This window comes from Borostomias antarcticus (genome assembly GCF_949987555.1).
Source record: "Borostomias antarcticus genome assembly, chromosome: 22".
NCBI lineage: Eukaryota > Metazoa > Chordata > Actinopteri > Stomiiformes > Stomiidae > Borostomias > Borostomias antarcticus.
The window spans coordinates 20,007,161-20,025,784 of record NC_140255.1 but is presented as its reverse complement, the minus strand read 5'-3'; the positions used below and the strand labels follow the sequence as shown (position 1 = coordinate 20,025,784).

The 18,624-nt window shown below is 49.5% G+C and overlaps 1 protein-coding gene across 1 annotated transcript; it reads right to left on the bottom strand.

The window, feature by feature from the left end:
* Positions 1-2,732: 2,732 nt before the first annotated feature.
* Positions 2,733-18,403, bottom strand: plekhm1 (pleckstrin homology domain containing, family M (with RUN domain) member 1). The gene is made up of 12 exons (XM_084456272.1): positions 18,274-18,403; positions 17,251-17,337; positions 14,803-15,050; positions 13,979-14,644; positions 12,770-13,193; positions 11,998-12,172; positions 8,872-9,864; positions 8,435-8,580; positions 7,688-7,881; positions 7,209-7,272; positions 6,749-6,906; positions 2,733-4,879 (listed from the first exon to the last, which is right to left on the bottom strand). Exons 2-12 carry the CDS (start codon positions 17,299-17,301, stop codon positions 4,771-4,773), a joined length of 3,228 nt encoding a protein of 1,075 aa, XP_084312398.1. The 5' UTR covers positions 17,302-17,337; positions 18,274-18,403; the 3' UTR covers positions 2,733-4,770.
* Between the last annotated feature and the right edge of the window lie 221 nt (positions 18,404-18,624).

Sequence of the window (18,624 nt, the reverse complement as noted above, 5' to 3'; positions counted from 1 at the left end):
GACTTTGTGGGAAACTGAAGTACTTTCCACAGACGGAGCATTCATAAGGCTTCTCCTCAGAGTGGGTCCTCATATGCACCGTCAGTTCACCACGTCTATAGAAGCACTTCAGGCACTCTTGGCACTTGAACGGTTTCTCCCCTTTGTGTCTCCTCATGTGATCGATTAGTCGACACATGTGATTTAAATCTAGACCGCATTCCTGACAACTGTAGAGTTTTTCTCCCGTGTGCTTCCTCATGTGAAGAGACAAATGGCCATTACGAACAAAACATTTTCCGCATTCTTTGCACTGGTACGGCTTCTCGCCTGTGTGCCTCCTCATGTGCAACGCCTGGCCGAGCTCGGTCCTAAAACACTTGCCACACTCCAGGCACTTGAGCGGCTCCTCCCCTCGGTGCTGCCTCATGTGAGCGACAAGTTGAGCACTCCGACCGAAACATTTGCCACATTCTTGGCACCCGTGTCGTTGTCTCGGCCCTGACACGGTCTCCACTGGCGTTTTGCACTCGCTGATTTCCTCACAATCAACACTCCGTTCTTTCTTCACCTCCATTTTCTTGGATTTGATAGAGTTCGTCTCAGGCGGAAATCCACAACTCTTCTTGTCTTCAAAACTCTCAACAGTCACAACACAGAAGGCCTGAGATAAGCTGGCCGGCCCGGGTGTGTCATGGTTCTCTCCACCAGACCGGGTTGTAATGTTCTCAGTTGTGTTGGTGATGAGGGACGGTCCTCCCCTGCTCTTCTCCACAGAGCGGCTTTGGGATCCTTGCGGGAGCGCAGGTTTGCTGTCGTGATCACATTCACTCGAAACATAGGGAAGGGTGAGTTTGATAAAGTCGTCTGTGTCGGCCTCCGGCCCTTCTAGCTCCTCTTCCTTCACCGTAGTACAGAGCACTTGGCCGGGTATGTGTGGGAGCTCCAGGTCCTGCTGGAGACCGGGGCTCAACTCCGGCTCCTCCTCCTCCTCTTCAGAAGCAGGGATACTACTCTGCTGGGGATCTGGGGGAAAAGGAAATGAATAATATCACACATTAATTTCCTTTTTGAATCGTGAAACATGATCACACAATTCCAACGCTGACATCTGAATCAGACTGTTTCAAAATCTACAAGCTTTTGAGCTACATACATGTGTGCCATTCCCTTCAATCAATTGTCAAGTAGATAAAAGTTGACGTTTCACTTTTGAGTACTCATTTGAAGAGTTAAGATCTTTAAGACCCTCTCTCTCTCTCTCTCTCTCTCCCTCTCTCTCTCTCCCTCTCTCTCTCTCTCTAGCTCTGGTGCAGTGCATCCTTGGCAGCTTCATTTGATCCTGCTTTAATGCTCAGGGAGACGGTCTGTCTGAGGGTTAGGGTCGGGGTCGGGGGTCGGGGTGTACTGGTAAATACAGAGGTGGGTTCATTCTGTCAAGTGCAGAGTTTACCCACCTTGTTTTCCCTCACTGATCAACACAGTTAGCTGAGTAAACTCTCAGCCTAATTTAAAGAGTTGAGTAAACTGAGTTTACTTGGGCTTCCCCTCCACTACGCCCCTGGTTGGCGGTGACAGTCTTTAAAGCATTTCTACTGTCATTTCAGACCCCGATTACACCTCTACGTTTTTCTGCGTTTTTCTAACTCGTAAATCACCTGTTTGATGTGGTGCCCTATATGCGTTTGCAATTTCGCGTGTAATCGCGGATCGTTTTCCTCGTTCAGAAACGTAGGACCTCCGCGCTAGTGTATCCAGGCCTGAGTGTGATCCTCTGCTCTAGGGTGATCCAGGCCTGAGTGTGATCCTCTGCTCTAGTGTGATCCTCTGCTCTAGTGTGATCCAGGCCTGAGTGTGATCCAGGCCTGAGTGTGATCCTCTGCTCTAGTGTGATCCAGGCCTGAGTGTGATCCTCTGCTCTAGGGTGATCCAGGCCTGAGTGTGATCCAGGCTAGTGTGATCCTCTGCTCTAGTGTGATCCAGGCCTGAGTGTGATCCTCTGCTCTAGGGTGATCCAGGCCTGAGTGTGATCCTCTGCTCTAGTGTGATCCAGGCCTGAGTGTGATCCTCCCCGCTAGTGTGATCCAGGCCTGAGTGTGATCCTCCCCGCTAGTGTGATCCAGGCCTGATGGGTGCGGATGCAAATGAAACTCGAGTTAATCATAATATTCGTTCAAAAACCCGCCCACCTACTGACGCACATCAGGAACACCACATACGAACCATTAACATTACACAATTAACATTACACAATTGCGTGTCTAAGTGGACTGGGACAGGCTAGTCTGCACCCGAAACGATCTAACAGACCCACCTGAGGTTGAATCCTTCTCTCTGTCGGGATGAGCAACATAGTACAGTTGCAGGAGGCGATACTTCTCTTCATACGAGCGGTTCAGATCCTCCTGGTATTTCACAAAGGTTTTTTCAACTGCATCAAACATCTCAGCAGCAACTGCAGCTAAACGCTCGGAGAACAATACTTTTAACAGCGTGATTTCGGACATTTTAAGGGTGATAGATTCACGGGGGGCTCCTTTCTCCTCCACCGTCTTCTTCTGTCCCGTCATTGGTGGGAGGTTGTTGGCTCATCATCGCCACCAAGTGGAGACATCAGTTCAATACACAATCAATCAGTCCTTCCAACATGACATGTAGACGTGTCTGTTTATTCATATACATCGATCAAAATAATGTACATATATAAAATGTTCAAGTCATAAGAAAGAAACATATTACGATACATAGGCTACCAGCATGTAAAGGCTACTTTTCCAATCCCAATGAATGGTTGTGGGCCCACTTTTTATACTTTCTAAGACTAGATTTCTACCTGGGAAAACAGATGTTCAGAAATCAAAAGGGGAAGTATTTCTCATGATCTGAATTCCAAGACAGGACATTCAGGATTCGAAAAAAAGGAAAATCCCATTGAAGGGAAAGAGAGAAAGGGACCAGATAATGAGAGTAATGGGCATTAGTCTCCCCTCAATATAACCTTATTTCCTTGGGGAAACCACCATCTCATAGGTCACAGCTGTCTAGAGAAGCACATGCTTTCACCCATCCCATCACAGGAGATCCAATCTGACTTCAAGGAGGCGAGGAAGTTGGGCTGCATTTCTAGAACATTCTAACAGGTCCGTGACCACTTGGCTCTTTCAATGGAAACTATCCTTTCAGTCCATCTGGAAGAGGGTTCACCTGAGTCCTGGAAATTACATTTATTTCACTCGTTACATGTTAAACAGTCGTGCCAGAGTGTTAAAGTGCAAATATGCAATTAAGAAAGAGAAACTCACAATAGATATTATAATGTAGAAACAGAAAAGTCTAGTGATTAGCATGCTACTTATTTTCTTGCCCGATTTAAGCATTTCTGCCACTAACTCTTATGGCTTGTGATACTTGCTGCACACCATCAAAATAGTTGTCTGTACAGCCTCCATTTTCCTTTTTGAGAATGTGATGTAAATGACCAGACTTCGTTGTTTTAATCTAGCATAACTTAAATGCAGAAAATTCAAATTCTGCAGTCAATTTATGGCATTCACACCAATACATTCAACAAAAACATTGTTATCTTGGTAAAACTGAATGTATTTCTACATTAAGGTGTAAGTATTCACAATGTTGGCATCTACCACTCAAGTATCTGTTTTGGTGTGAGAGCTGCTAACAGTATCGCCTTCAGCATATTATTTATAGACGTCTCTTTCATTGCTTTTTGGCACAGTTTTTGCAACAATGAATGCTGAACAACTACCATCAATACAAACATGTTTTCACAGTTCACCTTAAATAAAAATGAAGGCACAATATAATGAGGGGAAAGTGAAACAACTTGCAAAACTGTTTTTGCAAGTGTTTTGTACTGTATGTATTCTGTAGGTCAGGAGTATAAATTAATATTCCTTTTGTTTCACTTGCTCCTATTTTTACAAACGGTACACAAAGTGTTTCCGGTAAAACACAAGCAGTGGGTAGAAAAGTGTTTGCATGTTGTCAGCTGATGAACATTCATGTATAAAAAAAAAAGTATATTTTTAAAAAATGAGCCTGAAGCAGGTTGATGGCGTCGTGCGTCATGTTTCCATGGTTAAACGCTCAGACAGCTCAGGCCACGGTCTACGCTCCTGACACTCTCCCACCATCCAGCTCTGCTGTGTGCTCAGTATAGTCACACTTCTAATTGCACTTGAGATTAGTTCAGAAAAAAATAATAATAATAATAATAATATACAAAAAAATATTGGGCAGAATATTTGTTGTTTCTTTCATTGTCTGTTGTTTTTAGGCCGAGTCAGTCCTCTAGATCCCTCTCCAGGTAGCGGGTCAGTCCTCTAGATCCCTCTCCAGGTAGAGGGTCAGTCCTCTAGATCTCTCTCCAGGTAGAGGGTCAGTCCTCTAGATCTCTCTCCAGGTAGAGGGTCAGTCCTCTAGATCCCTCTCCAGGTAGAGGGTCAGTCCTCTAGATCCCTCTCCAGGTAGAGGGTCAGTCCTCTAGATCCCTCTCCAGGTAGAGGGTCAGTCCTCTAGATCCCTCTCCAGGTAGCGCTGCAGACGCAGACCCAGGGTCAGTCCTCTAGATCCCTCTCCAGGTAGCGGGTCAGTCCTCTAGATCCCTCTCCAGGTAGCGCTGCAGACGCAGACCCAGGGTCAGTCCTCTAGATCCCTCTCCAGGTAGAGGGTCAGTCCTCTAGATCCCTCTCCAGGTAGCGCTGCAGACGCAGACCCAGGGTCAGTCCTGTAGATCCCTCTCCAGGTAGCGCTGCAGACGCAGACCCAGGGTCAGTCCTGTAGATCTCTCTCCAGGTAGCGCTGCAGACGCAGGCAGCGTGGACAGGAGGGCGACCGCTCCTTGCAGGCAGAGTGAAACATGGCCTTGCACTGCTGACACCTGCAGCCATGAAGAGTGGTCAGAAAACAACCAGACTAGAAATACGGATGAATAGCTGTGGTCCAATCTAAATGGTATTTCTCTCATATAATCTAAATGGTATATCTCTCATATAATCTAAATGGTATATCTCTCATATAATCTAAATGGTATATCTCTCATATAATCTAAATGGTATATCTCTCATATAATCTAAATGGTATATCTCTCATATAATCTAAATGGTATATCTCTCATATAATCCAAATGGTATATCTCATATAATCTAAATGGTATATATCTCTAAGGGGTATTTCAGAATTTTGGACATCGAGCCTCATTTACAGCTGACCCATAATGTTGGTGATTGATGGAGAACATGTCCAGCTGATTCCATCCTGTCTCTTGTTCCGGTGTTAGCGGCATGCTAATGCTAGCGCAATGCAGTAGAAGCAGCTAGCATTCAAAGAACACTCACTTAATCACTCCACAGTGCACCCAGATCAGATATGAGGACAGTCTGTCGGGGGCTCATTTGAGTTTTTATCCCATAATTTTTGAAGTCCAAACTATTGTTGAACCCATTCATTTGTCCTATATGTCTCTCTCTGTAAATAGGGAGGCGGAGCGATATGTAACTAGCCGGCACTATTGTCTTCACAACAAGGAACAGAAGAGTGGACCATTCTCTTACTATTAAAGGACAATGCTCGTTTTTGACAACCTGGACCTTATTTACGACATATTATAAGACGTTTGACTCACCGAGATCACTTTTGTGTCGTTCGGAGGCCTGTAGAAGAAATTTAAAATCCAGCGCGAGCCAGTATATCCATGTAATGACGGTGATCGGGGCACCGAGAATGCAGTTTCTAAAAATCTATTTTCTGCCGCGAAACGGATTGTTTTCATCAATCTGTCTTGATGAATCGCTAGTTGTGCTTACATAGAGAGCATAGGCCTGTTGTGGTATTTCCCATGCCTCTGTAATATGATCTTTAGAAACGTCTTTAGACACGAAATAGCTTCCTCACTTGCTCCAGCACGCATGCGCACAGTGTGCTGGAGCAACGATTGCGCGCTGTGCGAATGCGTGCTGGAGCAAGTGAGGAAGCTATTTCGTTTCGAAAGACGTTTCTAAAGATCATGGCATGTGAAAACCACAACAGTTATGCTCTATGTAAGCACAACTAGCGATTCATCAAGACAGATTGATGAAAACAACCGTTTCGCGGCAGAAAATAGATTTTTAGAAACTGCATTCTCGGTGCCCCCACCACCGCCATTACATGGATATACTGGCTCGCGCTGGATTTTAAATTTCTTCTACAGGCCTCCGAACTACACCAAAGTGATCTCGGTGAGTCAAACGTCTTATAATATGTCGTAAATAAGGTCCAGATTGTCAAAAACGAGCATTGTCCTTTAACACAACAAGTTGCAATGGCCACGTTCGAAAGGGATATGTCCGACATTGATGAGGAGTTTAGTTTATCTACCGATCCTTACTGGTTTAGAATGTTTGTGAGGTTGCTTTGAATGCTAGCCCTTTCAGTTCGATTGTGCTAGCATTAGCATGCCGCTAACGCCCGAATGAGAGACTGCATGAAAATATTCTCCATCAATCAACAACATTATGGGTAAGTCGTAAATGAGGCTATGTCCAGAATTCTGAACTACCCCTTTAAATGCAGCGTCTAACTGCTTGAAACATCTTACCCACACGGACCATGTGTGAATTATAAGACTCGCCAACTACAGTACGGTGGCGTTTCTTACCCAGCTTACAGCAGCTTTCAATGCACAGAACAAGAAATGACTCAGTCCGTCCTTAATAGCGCCCGTGTGACCAGGCCTGAGCGGGTCCTGGAAGTGACGGGAGGTTCTTACCGGGAGGTGGCGTGAAACTGGAAGGGGAAGATGATGTCCTGGGCGTGGCAGATCTGACAAATGTAGCCCCTCTGTGTGCACAGGTCACAGTTGTGGACGTGGCTGCAGGCAAACTGGATCAGAGCGTCCAGCCAGGCAGCGTACTGGCCTTCTGCTACCTAACCAAACACACACACACACAGAACCAGCCTTCAGACAGGGAGGGTACTGGCCTTCTGCTACCTAACCAAACACACACACACACAGAACCAGGCTTCAGCCAGGCAGCGTACTGGCCTTCTGCTACCTAACCAAACACACACACACAACAGAACCAGCCCTTCAGCCAGGCAGCGTACTGGCCTTCTGCTACCTAACCAAACACACACACACACAGAACCAGCCTTCGTTAACCTAGGGTGGGATTTTGCAGGTAGACTTAAATGAACACTTGCGTGAACAGAAGTGTTTGTGAGTGTACCTGTCTTAAGTCCAGGACGCTGTAGAGATGGCTTGACTCTAAAAGGTAGGTGCGCTGGTCCAGTCTGGACAGAATGGGGGGGGAAAAAAGACCTCAATTTAAAATCCTAAAGGAAGCTATAGCAGCCTGTCAGCATCAGGGATACATACCAGTACACACACACGCACGCACACACACACGCACGCACGCACGCACGCACGCACGGACACACACACACATACACGCACACACGCACGCACACACACACACACACACACGCACGCACGCACGGACACACACACACACGCACACACACACACACACACACACACACGCACGCAATTGTACATGGTACGCACTTCCGCTCCATATCTTGTACATATGACAAGTAAAGATCCTTGAACTGTGCATGCACCACACACACACACACACACACACACACACACACACACACACACACACACACACACACACACACACACACACACACACACACACACCTGGCCTGGACGTTCTTGCAGACTCTACTGCGGCAGGTGAGGAGGTAGACCCCCAGGAGGCGGAGCTTCTCGCGCAGGCTGTGGGTGTGGCCCATGGCCTCGGAGTGCTCCCAGAGGTCAGGGTTCAGCCGGTCCAGGTGCAGCAGGGGCTCGTGCTGGATCTCCCCCAGCAGCTGCAGGGCCTTCCTGGACACCTGAGGGAAGAACCAGAGCAGCTCAGCCATGGAGACCATCCCCCGGGATCACACAGCGCTTCACTCATAACACACTAATAACACACTAATAACACACCACACAACCTCACTAATAACACACACTAATAACACATCACACAACCTCACTAATAACACACACTAACACATCAGACAACCTCACTAATAACACACTAATAACACACACTAATAACACATCACACAGCCCTTCACTAATAACACACTAATAACACACACTAATAACACATCACACAACCTCACTAATAACACATCACACAGCCCTTCACTAATAACACACACTAATAACACATCACACAGCCTCACTAATAACACACACTAATAACACATCACACAACCTATGCAACATGTGTGTGTGTGTCTTGGGCCAGTAGGGGACTCGTACTGTGTGTGTGTGTGTGTGTGTGTGTCTTGGGCCAGTAGGGGACTCGTACTGCGTGTGTGTGTGTGTGTGTGTGTGTGTGTGTGTGTGTGTGTGTGTGTGTGTGTGTGTGTGTGTGTGTGGGGGAGGACTCGCCTCTCGCGGTGTGAGGTCCCAGTTGTGCACCATACGAGAGGGGATGATGCTGGTGTCGCCGTGGTGACAGGAGTGGCAGTAGTATAGTCCTGAGAACTCGCACAGTCTGGCTCTCCCCAGGTGAACACCGATCTGCTTAGGACATCCTGTACATAAGACAGCCATGGAGTAAGAACACACACACACACTACATGCCACATGTACAAAGTATATTATGTATGCCCTTTTAAAACAAAACACCTTCCTCAATCTAGGCTTTGAAGAATTGCAAAAAGGCGGACGTAATGCTTAAACCGTTACTGTTAGTATTGCTTTTGAGAACAAGCTATCTATAATCTATTTCTCGTTATACTCATCGCCGTTCAGCGCATTTGCCCAACTACCAAGATCACAGACGACAAAAGAAGAAGGCATGTCACTGGTCCTATGGAAGTCACCTGCGCACTTGAAGCCCTGTGCGTCCAGGCCTCTCTCGGTGGGCACGGTGCACAGGTGAGCCAGCAGCTCCCCGTTCCCCTTCAGCCGGTGCTGCACCAGCCTGTGGATGTTCCCGCCCGGCCCCTCGCACCCCCCTCCTCCCGCTGCGTCCTCCCCGCTCTCCAGGTACGAGTCCAGGGCCCCGCGGACCAGGGCCCTCCACGAGCGCGCCTCCTCCGCGCTCTCGGCCCTCAGCTTGAGCGTCTGCCTGGAGGTGAGGAGCTTGAAGCAGGCGGGCCCCCCCAGGGAGACGTCGGGGACCACGTCGCGGATGCCCTCGATGGGCTGGGACAGGCGCGGCACCTTCCTCCCCTCCTGCACCCCGAAGCCCCTCAGGGCCTCGAGAGACAGGGAGAACACCAGCGGGACCCACACGCGGCCCTCGGGGTCCGTGGAGAGGTACAGCACCGCCTCCTTGATGGAGTCCGGCTCCAGGGCGGCCGGCCTCGTCCAGTCCAGGTCGAGCGGTGGCGGCGGCGTGGGCTCCTCCTCCGGAGCCGTCGTCCTCTCCGGGCTGGACGGAACGGAGGAAGCGGACGACAGGGAGGACGACGGCGGCGGCGGCTCGGTCGCGACAGAAGAGGCGCCCTCGCCGGCGGCAGAGGCACCGGGCAGCTGCAGCACCTCCCACTGGTCGTCCGGCCGGGGGCGACACTTGTCCACGGCCTCGGCGACGCGGTCCACCCAGTCCTCCGCCTCGCCGCGGTTGGCCGCCCGCAGGTAGAGGCGCTTCCCGGGGAAGGCGAGCTCGAAGCGGCCCTCGGGCGAGGTGACGCGGGCGTCCTCGCAGCGGAGCAGAGAGCAGTTGTCGCAGCAGGCGCGCTCCTCAGCGTTCAGGTAGAGGCGGAACTCGAAGGGCGAGAGTTCGCAGTAGTGGTCGCGCCACATCCCCACGGCGCTGCGGCGCTCCAGGTGGCCGAGCTTCAGCAGACCGCGGAAGGGGTTGAACAGGCCTGGGGGGGGGAGGGGGGAGGGGGTTGAAACGCCAGGAGAAGTTGAGGACGCGGTCGGTAGCCTAGTGGTTAAAGCATCCGACCGGTAAACAAAAAGGTTGCCGGTTCGAGACCACTTGTGCGACAAGTGATCAATCACTGCAGACTGTTGTGCCCTTGAGCAAGGCACTTAACCCCAACACCGGCTCGTAATGGCAAGTCACTTTGGATACAAATGTCTGCTAAAATGAAATGTAAATGTTGAGAGACTGAATACATGTGGATGAGTGTGCGAGGCGTCATCATGTTGTTTTACAGGCCTTTGAGGATTCGTTTTCAAGAAATGAAACGAAACAAATTTCAGAAGGTTCAAATATGTGCAGGTCTATATTACTATGTTATATTACTAAGGCCTATAGATACGGTTAATAACCTGAGGAAGTGCCGGCAAGATAATCACAATTCTAGTGAACTAATATGTAAAAATGGGTTGGTTCAAGAGAAATACTCATTATTTCAAAATGTTAAATAACGCAGAGCAAACACAAGTAATGACTTCCCTGAACTTGTCACAAAGGCTGGTGAACAAGGGACTGAAAACGGGAACAGCACACTTTGACATAACAGTACTGTCCTACCTCATGACTATCCCACCTCATGACTATCCCACCTCATGACTATCCTACCTCATGACTGTCCTACCTCATGACTGTCCTACCTCATGACTATCCCACCTCATGACTATCCTACCTCATGACTGTCCTACCTCATGACTGTCCTACCTCATGACTATCCCACCTCATGACTATCCTACCTCATGACTATCCTACCTCATGACTGTCCTACCTCATGACTGTCCTACCTCATGACTGTCCTACCTCATGACTATCCCACCTCATGACTATCCCACCTCAGTACTATCCCACCTCAGTACTATCCCACCTCAGTACTATCCCACCTCATGACTATCCTACCTCATGACTATCCTACCTCATGACTATCCCACCTCATGACTGTCCTACCTCATGACTGTCCTACCTCATGACTATCCCACCTCATGACTGTCCCACCTCATGACTGTCCCACCTCATGACTGTCCCACCTCATGACTGTCCCACCTCATGACTATCCCACCTCATGACTATCCCACCTCATGACTATCCCACCTCATGACTATCCCACCTCATGACTGTCCTACCTCATGACTGTCCTACCTCATGACTGTCCTACCTCATGACTATCCCACCTCATGACTATCCCACCTCATGACTGTCCTACCTCATGACTGTCCTACCTCATGACTATCCCACCTCATGACTGTCCCACCTCATGACTGTCCTACCTCATGACTGTCCTACCTCATGACTGTCCTACCTCATGACTGTCCTACCTCATGACTGTCCTACCTCATGACTGTCCTACCTCATGACTGTCCTACCTCATGACTATCCTACCTCATGACTATCCTACCTCATGACTGTCCTACCTCATGACTGTCCTACCTCATGACTATCCTACCTCATGACTGTCCTACTCATGACTATCCTACCTCATGACTATCCTACCTCATGACTGTCCTACCTCATGACTGAGTACACAACAGTACCAACACACAATGCTTGACAACAACTTTTTTTCTTTCTTTTTAGAACAATGCATGTTCAGATCATGGTATTCAGGTAATATCCTAGACTAGGGTCTAGGCGCCCACATCCTCCGCCTATTGATGATACAATCTGTACTGAAATCAATCTAATGAAGAATAAGCCCATCAAAATCTTGGCTTCCCTCACCTAAGTGCTAACCCTAACCCTAACCCTCACCTCAGTGCTAACCCTAACCCTAACCTCAGTGCTAACCCTAACCCTCACCTCAGTGCTCACCCTAACCGACACGGGGGAGGGGCAGCCTCTGCCTGTTTTAGGCTGGGCCTTGTATTCATACCTATCTGCCTTCTTTGTTTTAGGCTGGGCCTTGTATTCATACCTATCTGCCTTCTTTGTTTTAGGCTGGGCCTTGTATTCATACCTATCTGCCTTCTTTGTTTTAGGCTGGACCTTGCGCTCATACCCATCTGCCTTCTTTGTTTTAGGCTGGGCCTTGCGCTCATACCCATCTGGCTTCTTTGTTTTAGGCTGGACCTTGTGCTCATACCTATCTGCCTCCGGTGCACCACGCTGGGCGGTGACTGGGGGGTGTCGGGCTCTGGGGGCGGGGAGCTGAACCCGTTCACCTGAGGCGAGCCCGAGCCTAGCGACTCGTCGTGGTTGGGCAGTTCCTCAAGGTGAGGCTTGTAGATGTCGTCCTCGGTGATCCAGGAATGGGAATGCTGGGAACAGGAAGTGAAGATCTCTTGAGTCACTGAGACAAAAAAAGACTCCTCCATGTTGTGCTCGGTCAATTACTAGCATATTCCTACTGGCACTGTTCTAAGGCCATCTTTAAAAAGGCTTCTCAGTGGATACTTCCTTCAGTTTCCTCTGACTATGAACCAGGAGACACATTTATTCTTGAACACTTGCTTGCGAGGATGTTATATAGCCAATAAATACGTTTACAGCACAGGCTCTTCACAGAAATAGACCATCAAGTTTTCATTTTGCTAGAATATTTGGTATTGTGACTCCAATGAAACCTGGTCCTGGAAAAAATAAGCACCCTTCGCTGGTTACCCTGGTTATCATTGTGCGTGTCATGGGAACTTTGCTGAGTTGGAAAAAGACTTTTATGAGATCATGAACTTGGGTGAGAAGGGGACAACGCTCCACGCCACACTGCACAAGGGGTTAAAGCAGAACTCAAAAGAACACAAGGTCAGTTCCATCATATGACGAGGAGTCAGATAGACAGACGGAGGGAGGGAGGGAGGGAGGGAGGGAGGGAGGGAGGGAGGGAGGGAGGAGAGGAGGGGAGAGATTGTACTCACCGAAAGAGAGTCTGAAGACATTTTCCTGCTAAGCATACTAGTAGAACGGAGCAATCCTACGTTCCCTACAGAGTCTGAGGCGCTCCAAGTGGGATTCTCCGTCTTCTTCTCCGCCTCGCTCTCCATTTGGGGCTCCTCGACGTTGGGAAGGTGGGGGGGCGTCACCTCAGCCTCGCTCGCGGCCTCACCGAGACCGGAGGGCCCTTCGGAGGGGACGTCAAAGTGAACTTCCGAGGGCGGCTCCTCCTGGTCTGGGACCCGAGGCGGAAGGTGGGAGGCGGGGTCTGGGAAAGGCGCGGCGGGGCCCTGCGTCTCGCTGTCCGAGCCGCTGAAGGCGGCGTCCGGACCAGAGCTGGAGACGTACGAGTCTTCATGCATGGAGTCCTGGCTGGAATGGCCGCCCTCTCTGTAGTCAGCAAGCACACTGGAGGGGAAGAAGAGAGAACTGATTTATTGTGTGCTTATGTGTGTGTGTTTTGTGCAGAGCTCCTTTGCAAGAGAGAGATCTTCGTCTCAATGGGATTCCCTGCTTAAATAAAGGTTAGATAAAAACATTTTTATGAAATAAAAAAATGGATAAACAAATTGACTGGACATCGTCCTTTCTTCAGCACTGTGACTGCTGGTGGCACTGGTTCTTATTGAAGGCTTTTCTGACTGGGATGACTGGGATGACTGGGATGTACAGCTGGTCAACTTACTCCAGACAAATGTGCTTTATTGTACGCAAGTCTCTCTGGGTGAGAGCGCCGGCTAAATGACTAAAACGTAGTTGTAAGATGTTAAACTCTCATGGAGAATCTAGAAACAGCGTTTCTTCAGCAGACTTTCACATTTCTGTGCTGCATATTGGTTCCAATGGTTCAACTGTGATGACAACCGCACAACAAATAGATGCAGATTTAATTCCACAAACCACATCATATTTTTTAATTGCTAACTTATTTTGACCTACTAGATCTCACAGTGGCCTGTGAATCAAAGAGCAACTTCCCAAGCACACTCACACAACCAACCACACACACACACACACACACACACACACACACACACACACACACACACACACACACACACACACACACACACACACACACACACACACACACACACACACACACACACACACACACACACACACACACACACACACACACACACACACACACACACACACACACACACACACACACACATGCATGACTTAACTCTTTAAGAGGCCTCTTGACGCTCTGCTCCAGGCTGGCGCCGGCGATGTCCAGGTCACATGACCAGGGCTCCTTGTCCGGGCTCCTGGGGTCGTGACCTTGTAGCAGGCTGTCGGAGCTCAGGCTGTCGGAGAGATGGGACGACCCCGTGGTGTCCAGGCTCAAATTGGACGAGTTGAGGTGGTTCCTGACCCCGCCTGCCCCCTTCCCCACCAGCATCGACCCCTGACCCCCACGCTGCACCTCCACTGCATCCGACCCCCCCGACGACGACTGGGACACGCTATCCCAGGACTCTGTGCGCCCCCTCCTACTCCCGCCCCCGCTGGGGGAGAGGTCGAGGGCGTCGTCGGCCTGGGAGGCGGGGCAGAGGCCGGAGAGAGCCAGCGGGGTGGTGGTCCACTCGTTGAGCACGGCCGACTTGTAGGAGAGGTCGAAGGTGAGGGAGGCCAGGCCCCGGAGGTAGCTGAGCAGCACCTCGCGCTCCTCGGGGTCCAGGAGCAAGGCGCAGGGCTGGTAGTGGCCCTGCAGCTTGGAGCCCTCGCGGAACAGCGAGGTCAGGTAGCACTCCACCAGGCCGTGGTTGAGGGCCAGCCGGAGCCAGGCGCGGCAGCGGCCCACGTCGGTGCTCACGAAGCTCAGCTTCTCCAGCTCTTTGATCACGTCTCTAGGGGAGGGAGGGAGGGAGGGAGGGTCTCATTAAAACACTATGATCAGTTATGGTATTGTGTGTAGGGCCTACTTGTATAATTCTACATGATATCTGGAGATAATATTGTCAGGTTCTAATGGAACCTCTGTGGAGGTGATGGGGCTCCTGCTCACCGGTGGGTGACGGTCTTGAGCAAGCTCCAGAACACCGGCTGGGGCAGGGCCAGCCGCGACCCCCCTTTCTTGCCCCGGCCACCTGCCTCGGAGCGGACGTGCTTGCTCCTGATCCCCTGGATGAACACCGCCTCCAGGGCGCAGCACAGCAGGTTGGCGTCGGCGTCCTCGCTCGTCACCACGGCGTCAGTCGTCACGTAGCGCTTCTGCAGGGCCTTGAGTGACAGCGACAGCTTCTCCTTGATCCACTGTGGATACGAGGGGAACACGGGGAGGAACTATTTAAAACTAACAACCTCGTCTCGAACCAGCTGACACGAGATATTAAAGAACGATGACCATATCATACTGCACCGCTTTCATTATGGCAATGTCTATCAGATGTAGGATACACTCTAGCAGCCGTACATGGCTACAGGAAGAATTTGAATGTTTGGCTCTTTTTTTCATTCATGTAGAGAAAAACGTGACCAAAAAAGATTGGTTGGTCTCAAACTGGAATACTTCCTTTTGTTCTTTATTGTTTTGTCAGAGCTGCCATCTCCCATCCCCTCTGTGACGAGCTGCCATCTCCCATCCCCTCTGTGACGAGCTGCCATCTCCCATCCCCTCTGTGACGAGCTGCCCTCTCCCATCCCCTCTGTGACGAGCTGCCATCTCCCATCCCCTCTGTGACGAGCTGCCCTCTCCTGTCCCCTCTGTGACGAGCTGCCCTCTCCCCTCCCCTCTGTGACGAGCTGCCCTCTCCCATCCCCTCTGTGACGAGCTGCCCTCTCCCATCCCCTCTGTGACGAGCTGCCATCTCCCGTCCCCTCTGTGACGAGCTGCCATCTCCCGTCCCCTCTGTGACGAGCTGCCATCTCCTATCCCCTCTGTGACGAGCTGCCATCTCCCGTCCCCTCTGTGACGAGCTGCCATCCCCTCTGTGACGAGCTGCCACCTCCCATCCCCTCTGTGACGAGCTGCCATCTCCCCTCCCCTCTGTGACGAGCTGCCACCTCCCATCCCCTCTGTGACGAGCTGCCATCCCCTCTGTGACGAGCTGCCACCTCCCATCCCCTCTGTGACGAGCTGCCACCTCCCATCCCCTCTGTGACGAGCTGCCATCTCCCATCCCCTCTGTGACGAGCTGCACCTCCCATCCCCTCTGTGACGAGCTGCCATCTCCCATCCCCTCTGTGACGAGCTGCCATCTCCCCTCCCCTCTGTGACGAGCTGCCATCTCCCCTCCCCTCTGTGACGAGCTGCCATCTCCCATCCCCTCTGTGACGAGCTGCCATCCCCTCTGTGACGAGCTGCCCTCTCCCATCCCCTCTGTGACGAGCTGCCATCCCCTCTGTGACGATGTCACAGGTTCATCCCTCCCAGGAATACAGAGCGCTTCAGGTGTTGCTTTGTGCCAGCAGCCATCAGACTCTAACAGTGCCTGCCCCCCTGACACTTTACATTGGATATCATTATTCATAGCCTTATAGTTTTTAGTTTTTTTTTTATAGTTATTTCTTCAGTGCTTCACTATTCCTCCGGATTTTTACTGTTTTACTCTTATTGTTGTATTGCATGCACCATTTTATTATGTAGTTTTACTCTTGATCTATTCTGCAGCTTCTCTTCTGGTCTTCTTCTGTGGTAACAGCCCCCACATGGGGATTATTACAGTTTAACTACCTATGTATTTATCTGTATCTATCAATGTATCTATATCAATCTATCTATTTCAAGTGACACAACTTGAATGTACTTCATGCCACAACTGCATGGCAGAGCAAAGAAAAAGAGATGTGTCATCACTTGGTTCAGAGGATCCGTTACCAAGGGAACATGAAACATAGGCGACCCTAAGGACATGCAAGTCACCTGATGTCAGCTGATTATCAGTCTAAGAGACGGAAAACATTAAGCAATAACAACATTGGGCTGCAGGGCTAGCAGCATGTCAACATGGGGTTCTGAAAAGCGCTGGTGAACAGTTTTAAATAGATCTTGTAAAAAGCAAACTGCTATTCTTTCTGGCACTCTGAGATTCTGCTGTAGCTCTCTAACAGTAGCTTGGTACATGAATAGGGAAATAGAACATTTACAGGTGATTAGATTGTGGACATCAAATAGAGTATAAGCTTCAAAGTAAGTAGTTTATGACAACAAGGTGAGTAGTTTATAACTATTCCGCTCGCTTGGCAGAATAGTTATAAACAAAACGTGTCTGGCACACTTGACTGCATATGAATGTGACCATTCAAACATGGCACTGCAACCTGTTTGTATGGACGCTCAGTGTGAATCCCTAGAACAGTGGCCTTATGTTCAAATTCACATACAAAATAAGCATAAACAAAACAGATATTAAAAATGCTGCGAGCCATATTTGGACACTTGTCAAGAGTGTGTACATGCATCTACAGTATGTGTGTATTTAGGTTACAAGTTCTCAGTGTGGAATGGATTCACCTGTTTGGCATCTCTGGCCGGCCTGTTGTCTGGGGTGTGTGTGGCGAGCATCGTGCCTTCAGAGACGGATCATTCCCACATGGCAAACTGGAACATTAACAACAAAATATCCCCAATAGGTTTGTAGCACGCAACAGGCTAACCTACCTCCACAGAAGAAATAATCTGCATGTCTATCTATCTGACTTCCCTACTCAAACCCGCTGACTAGGACTGTAATCTGTCTGGATTATCAGTGACAGGACAGTGACACAGCAGTCACGAGTGATCCTGAATGGTTGAGTGTTGACTTAGGGAAGTTATCTCCTCTGTACTGCGTGTGCGTGCGTGTGTGTGCGTGCGTGTGCGTGCGTGTGTGTGTGCGTGTGTGTGTGCGTGTGCGTGTGTGTGCGTGCGTGTGTGCCCAAAGAGGACATTCCAGAGACCATGACACATTTCACAGCAGGAACTGGGACATTATGTTACATACGATCTGTAAATCAAGCTAATAACAGAACAAAGACGTCTTTAACACAACATTAAACACAAACTGACATATAACTAGTCTGAGAAGCGTATTGTGCTGGTGTTGGCTATCTGGCTACACGCTCAAACACACTAACATGTCAACAATCTCCCCTCGGGGGTGAATAAAGTGCCATCTATCCAGGTGATCCATAACAGATGATCAGAAAGCAAGGCCAGGTCCTCCCCGTGCTGTTCTGGGGCTAGCAGACTAGCTAGTACAACTCATATTACCCTAGCAGACTAGCTAGTACAACTTATATTAGCCTAGCAGACTAGCTAGTACAACTCATATTAGCCTAGCAGACTAGCTAGTACAACTCATATTAGCCTAGCAGACTAGCTAGTACAACTTATATTAGCCTAGCAGACTAGCTAGTACAACTTATATTAGCCTAGCACACTAGCTAGTACAACTTATATTAGCCAAGCAGACTAGCTAGTACAATTTATATTAGCCTAGCAGACTAGCTAGATTAGCATGCAGAGCTAGCAGGGTTAGCTAGGCTAGGTACTTACTTTTCTCGACGTGTTTGTCTTCAGGACAGAATTCTAGCTCAGTATTCTAGCTCAAATATTTCAGCAGCAAATTATTGAATGTGAAACAAAACAACAAAGTCCATGTCTGCTCTGAGGAAGGTGAGAGAGATCCAGGGATGTGTTAATAGAGAGATCCCACTTCTCCTGGCTCAGCTGAGAGCGCGATGCATTATGGGAGCTCGACCAGGGATGTTTTCTCCATCTTGAAGCGAATTGGCGCCACCTAGTGGCTCGGGAGGGACAAGACAACACGATAGGCCCTGTGCACCAGCTTCACTACTTCCTGAAAGTCACTTGGCTTCTTTATTTCCTGTCCTATATGATTGGATT

Coding starts and splice junctions, on each gene's coding strand:
- plekhm1 (XM_084456272.1), bottom strand. CDS start 17,301: ATGCTCGCCACACACACCCCAGACAACAGGCCGGCCAGAGATGCCAAA. Junction 7,882..8,434: donor GGGACCTCACACCGCGAGAG/GCGAGTCCTCCC, acceptor TTCTTCCCTCAG/GTGTCCAGGAAGGCCCTGCA. Junction 4,880..6,748: donor CAGTTTCACGCCACCTCCCG/GTAAGAACCTCC, acceptor TCATGGCTGCAG/GTGTCAGCAGTGCAAGGCCA.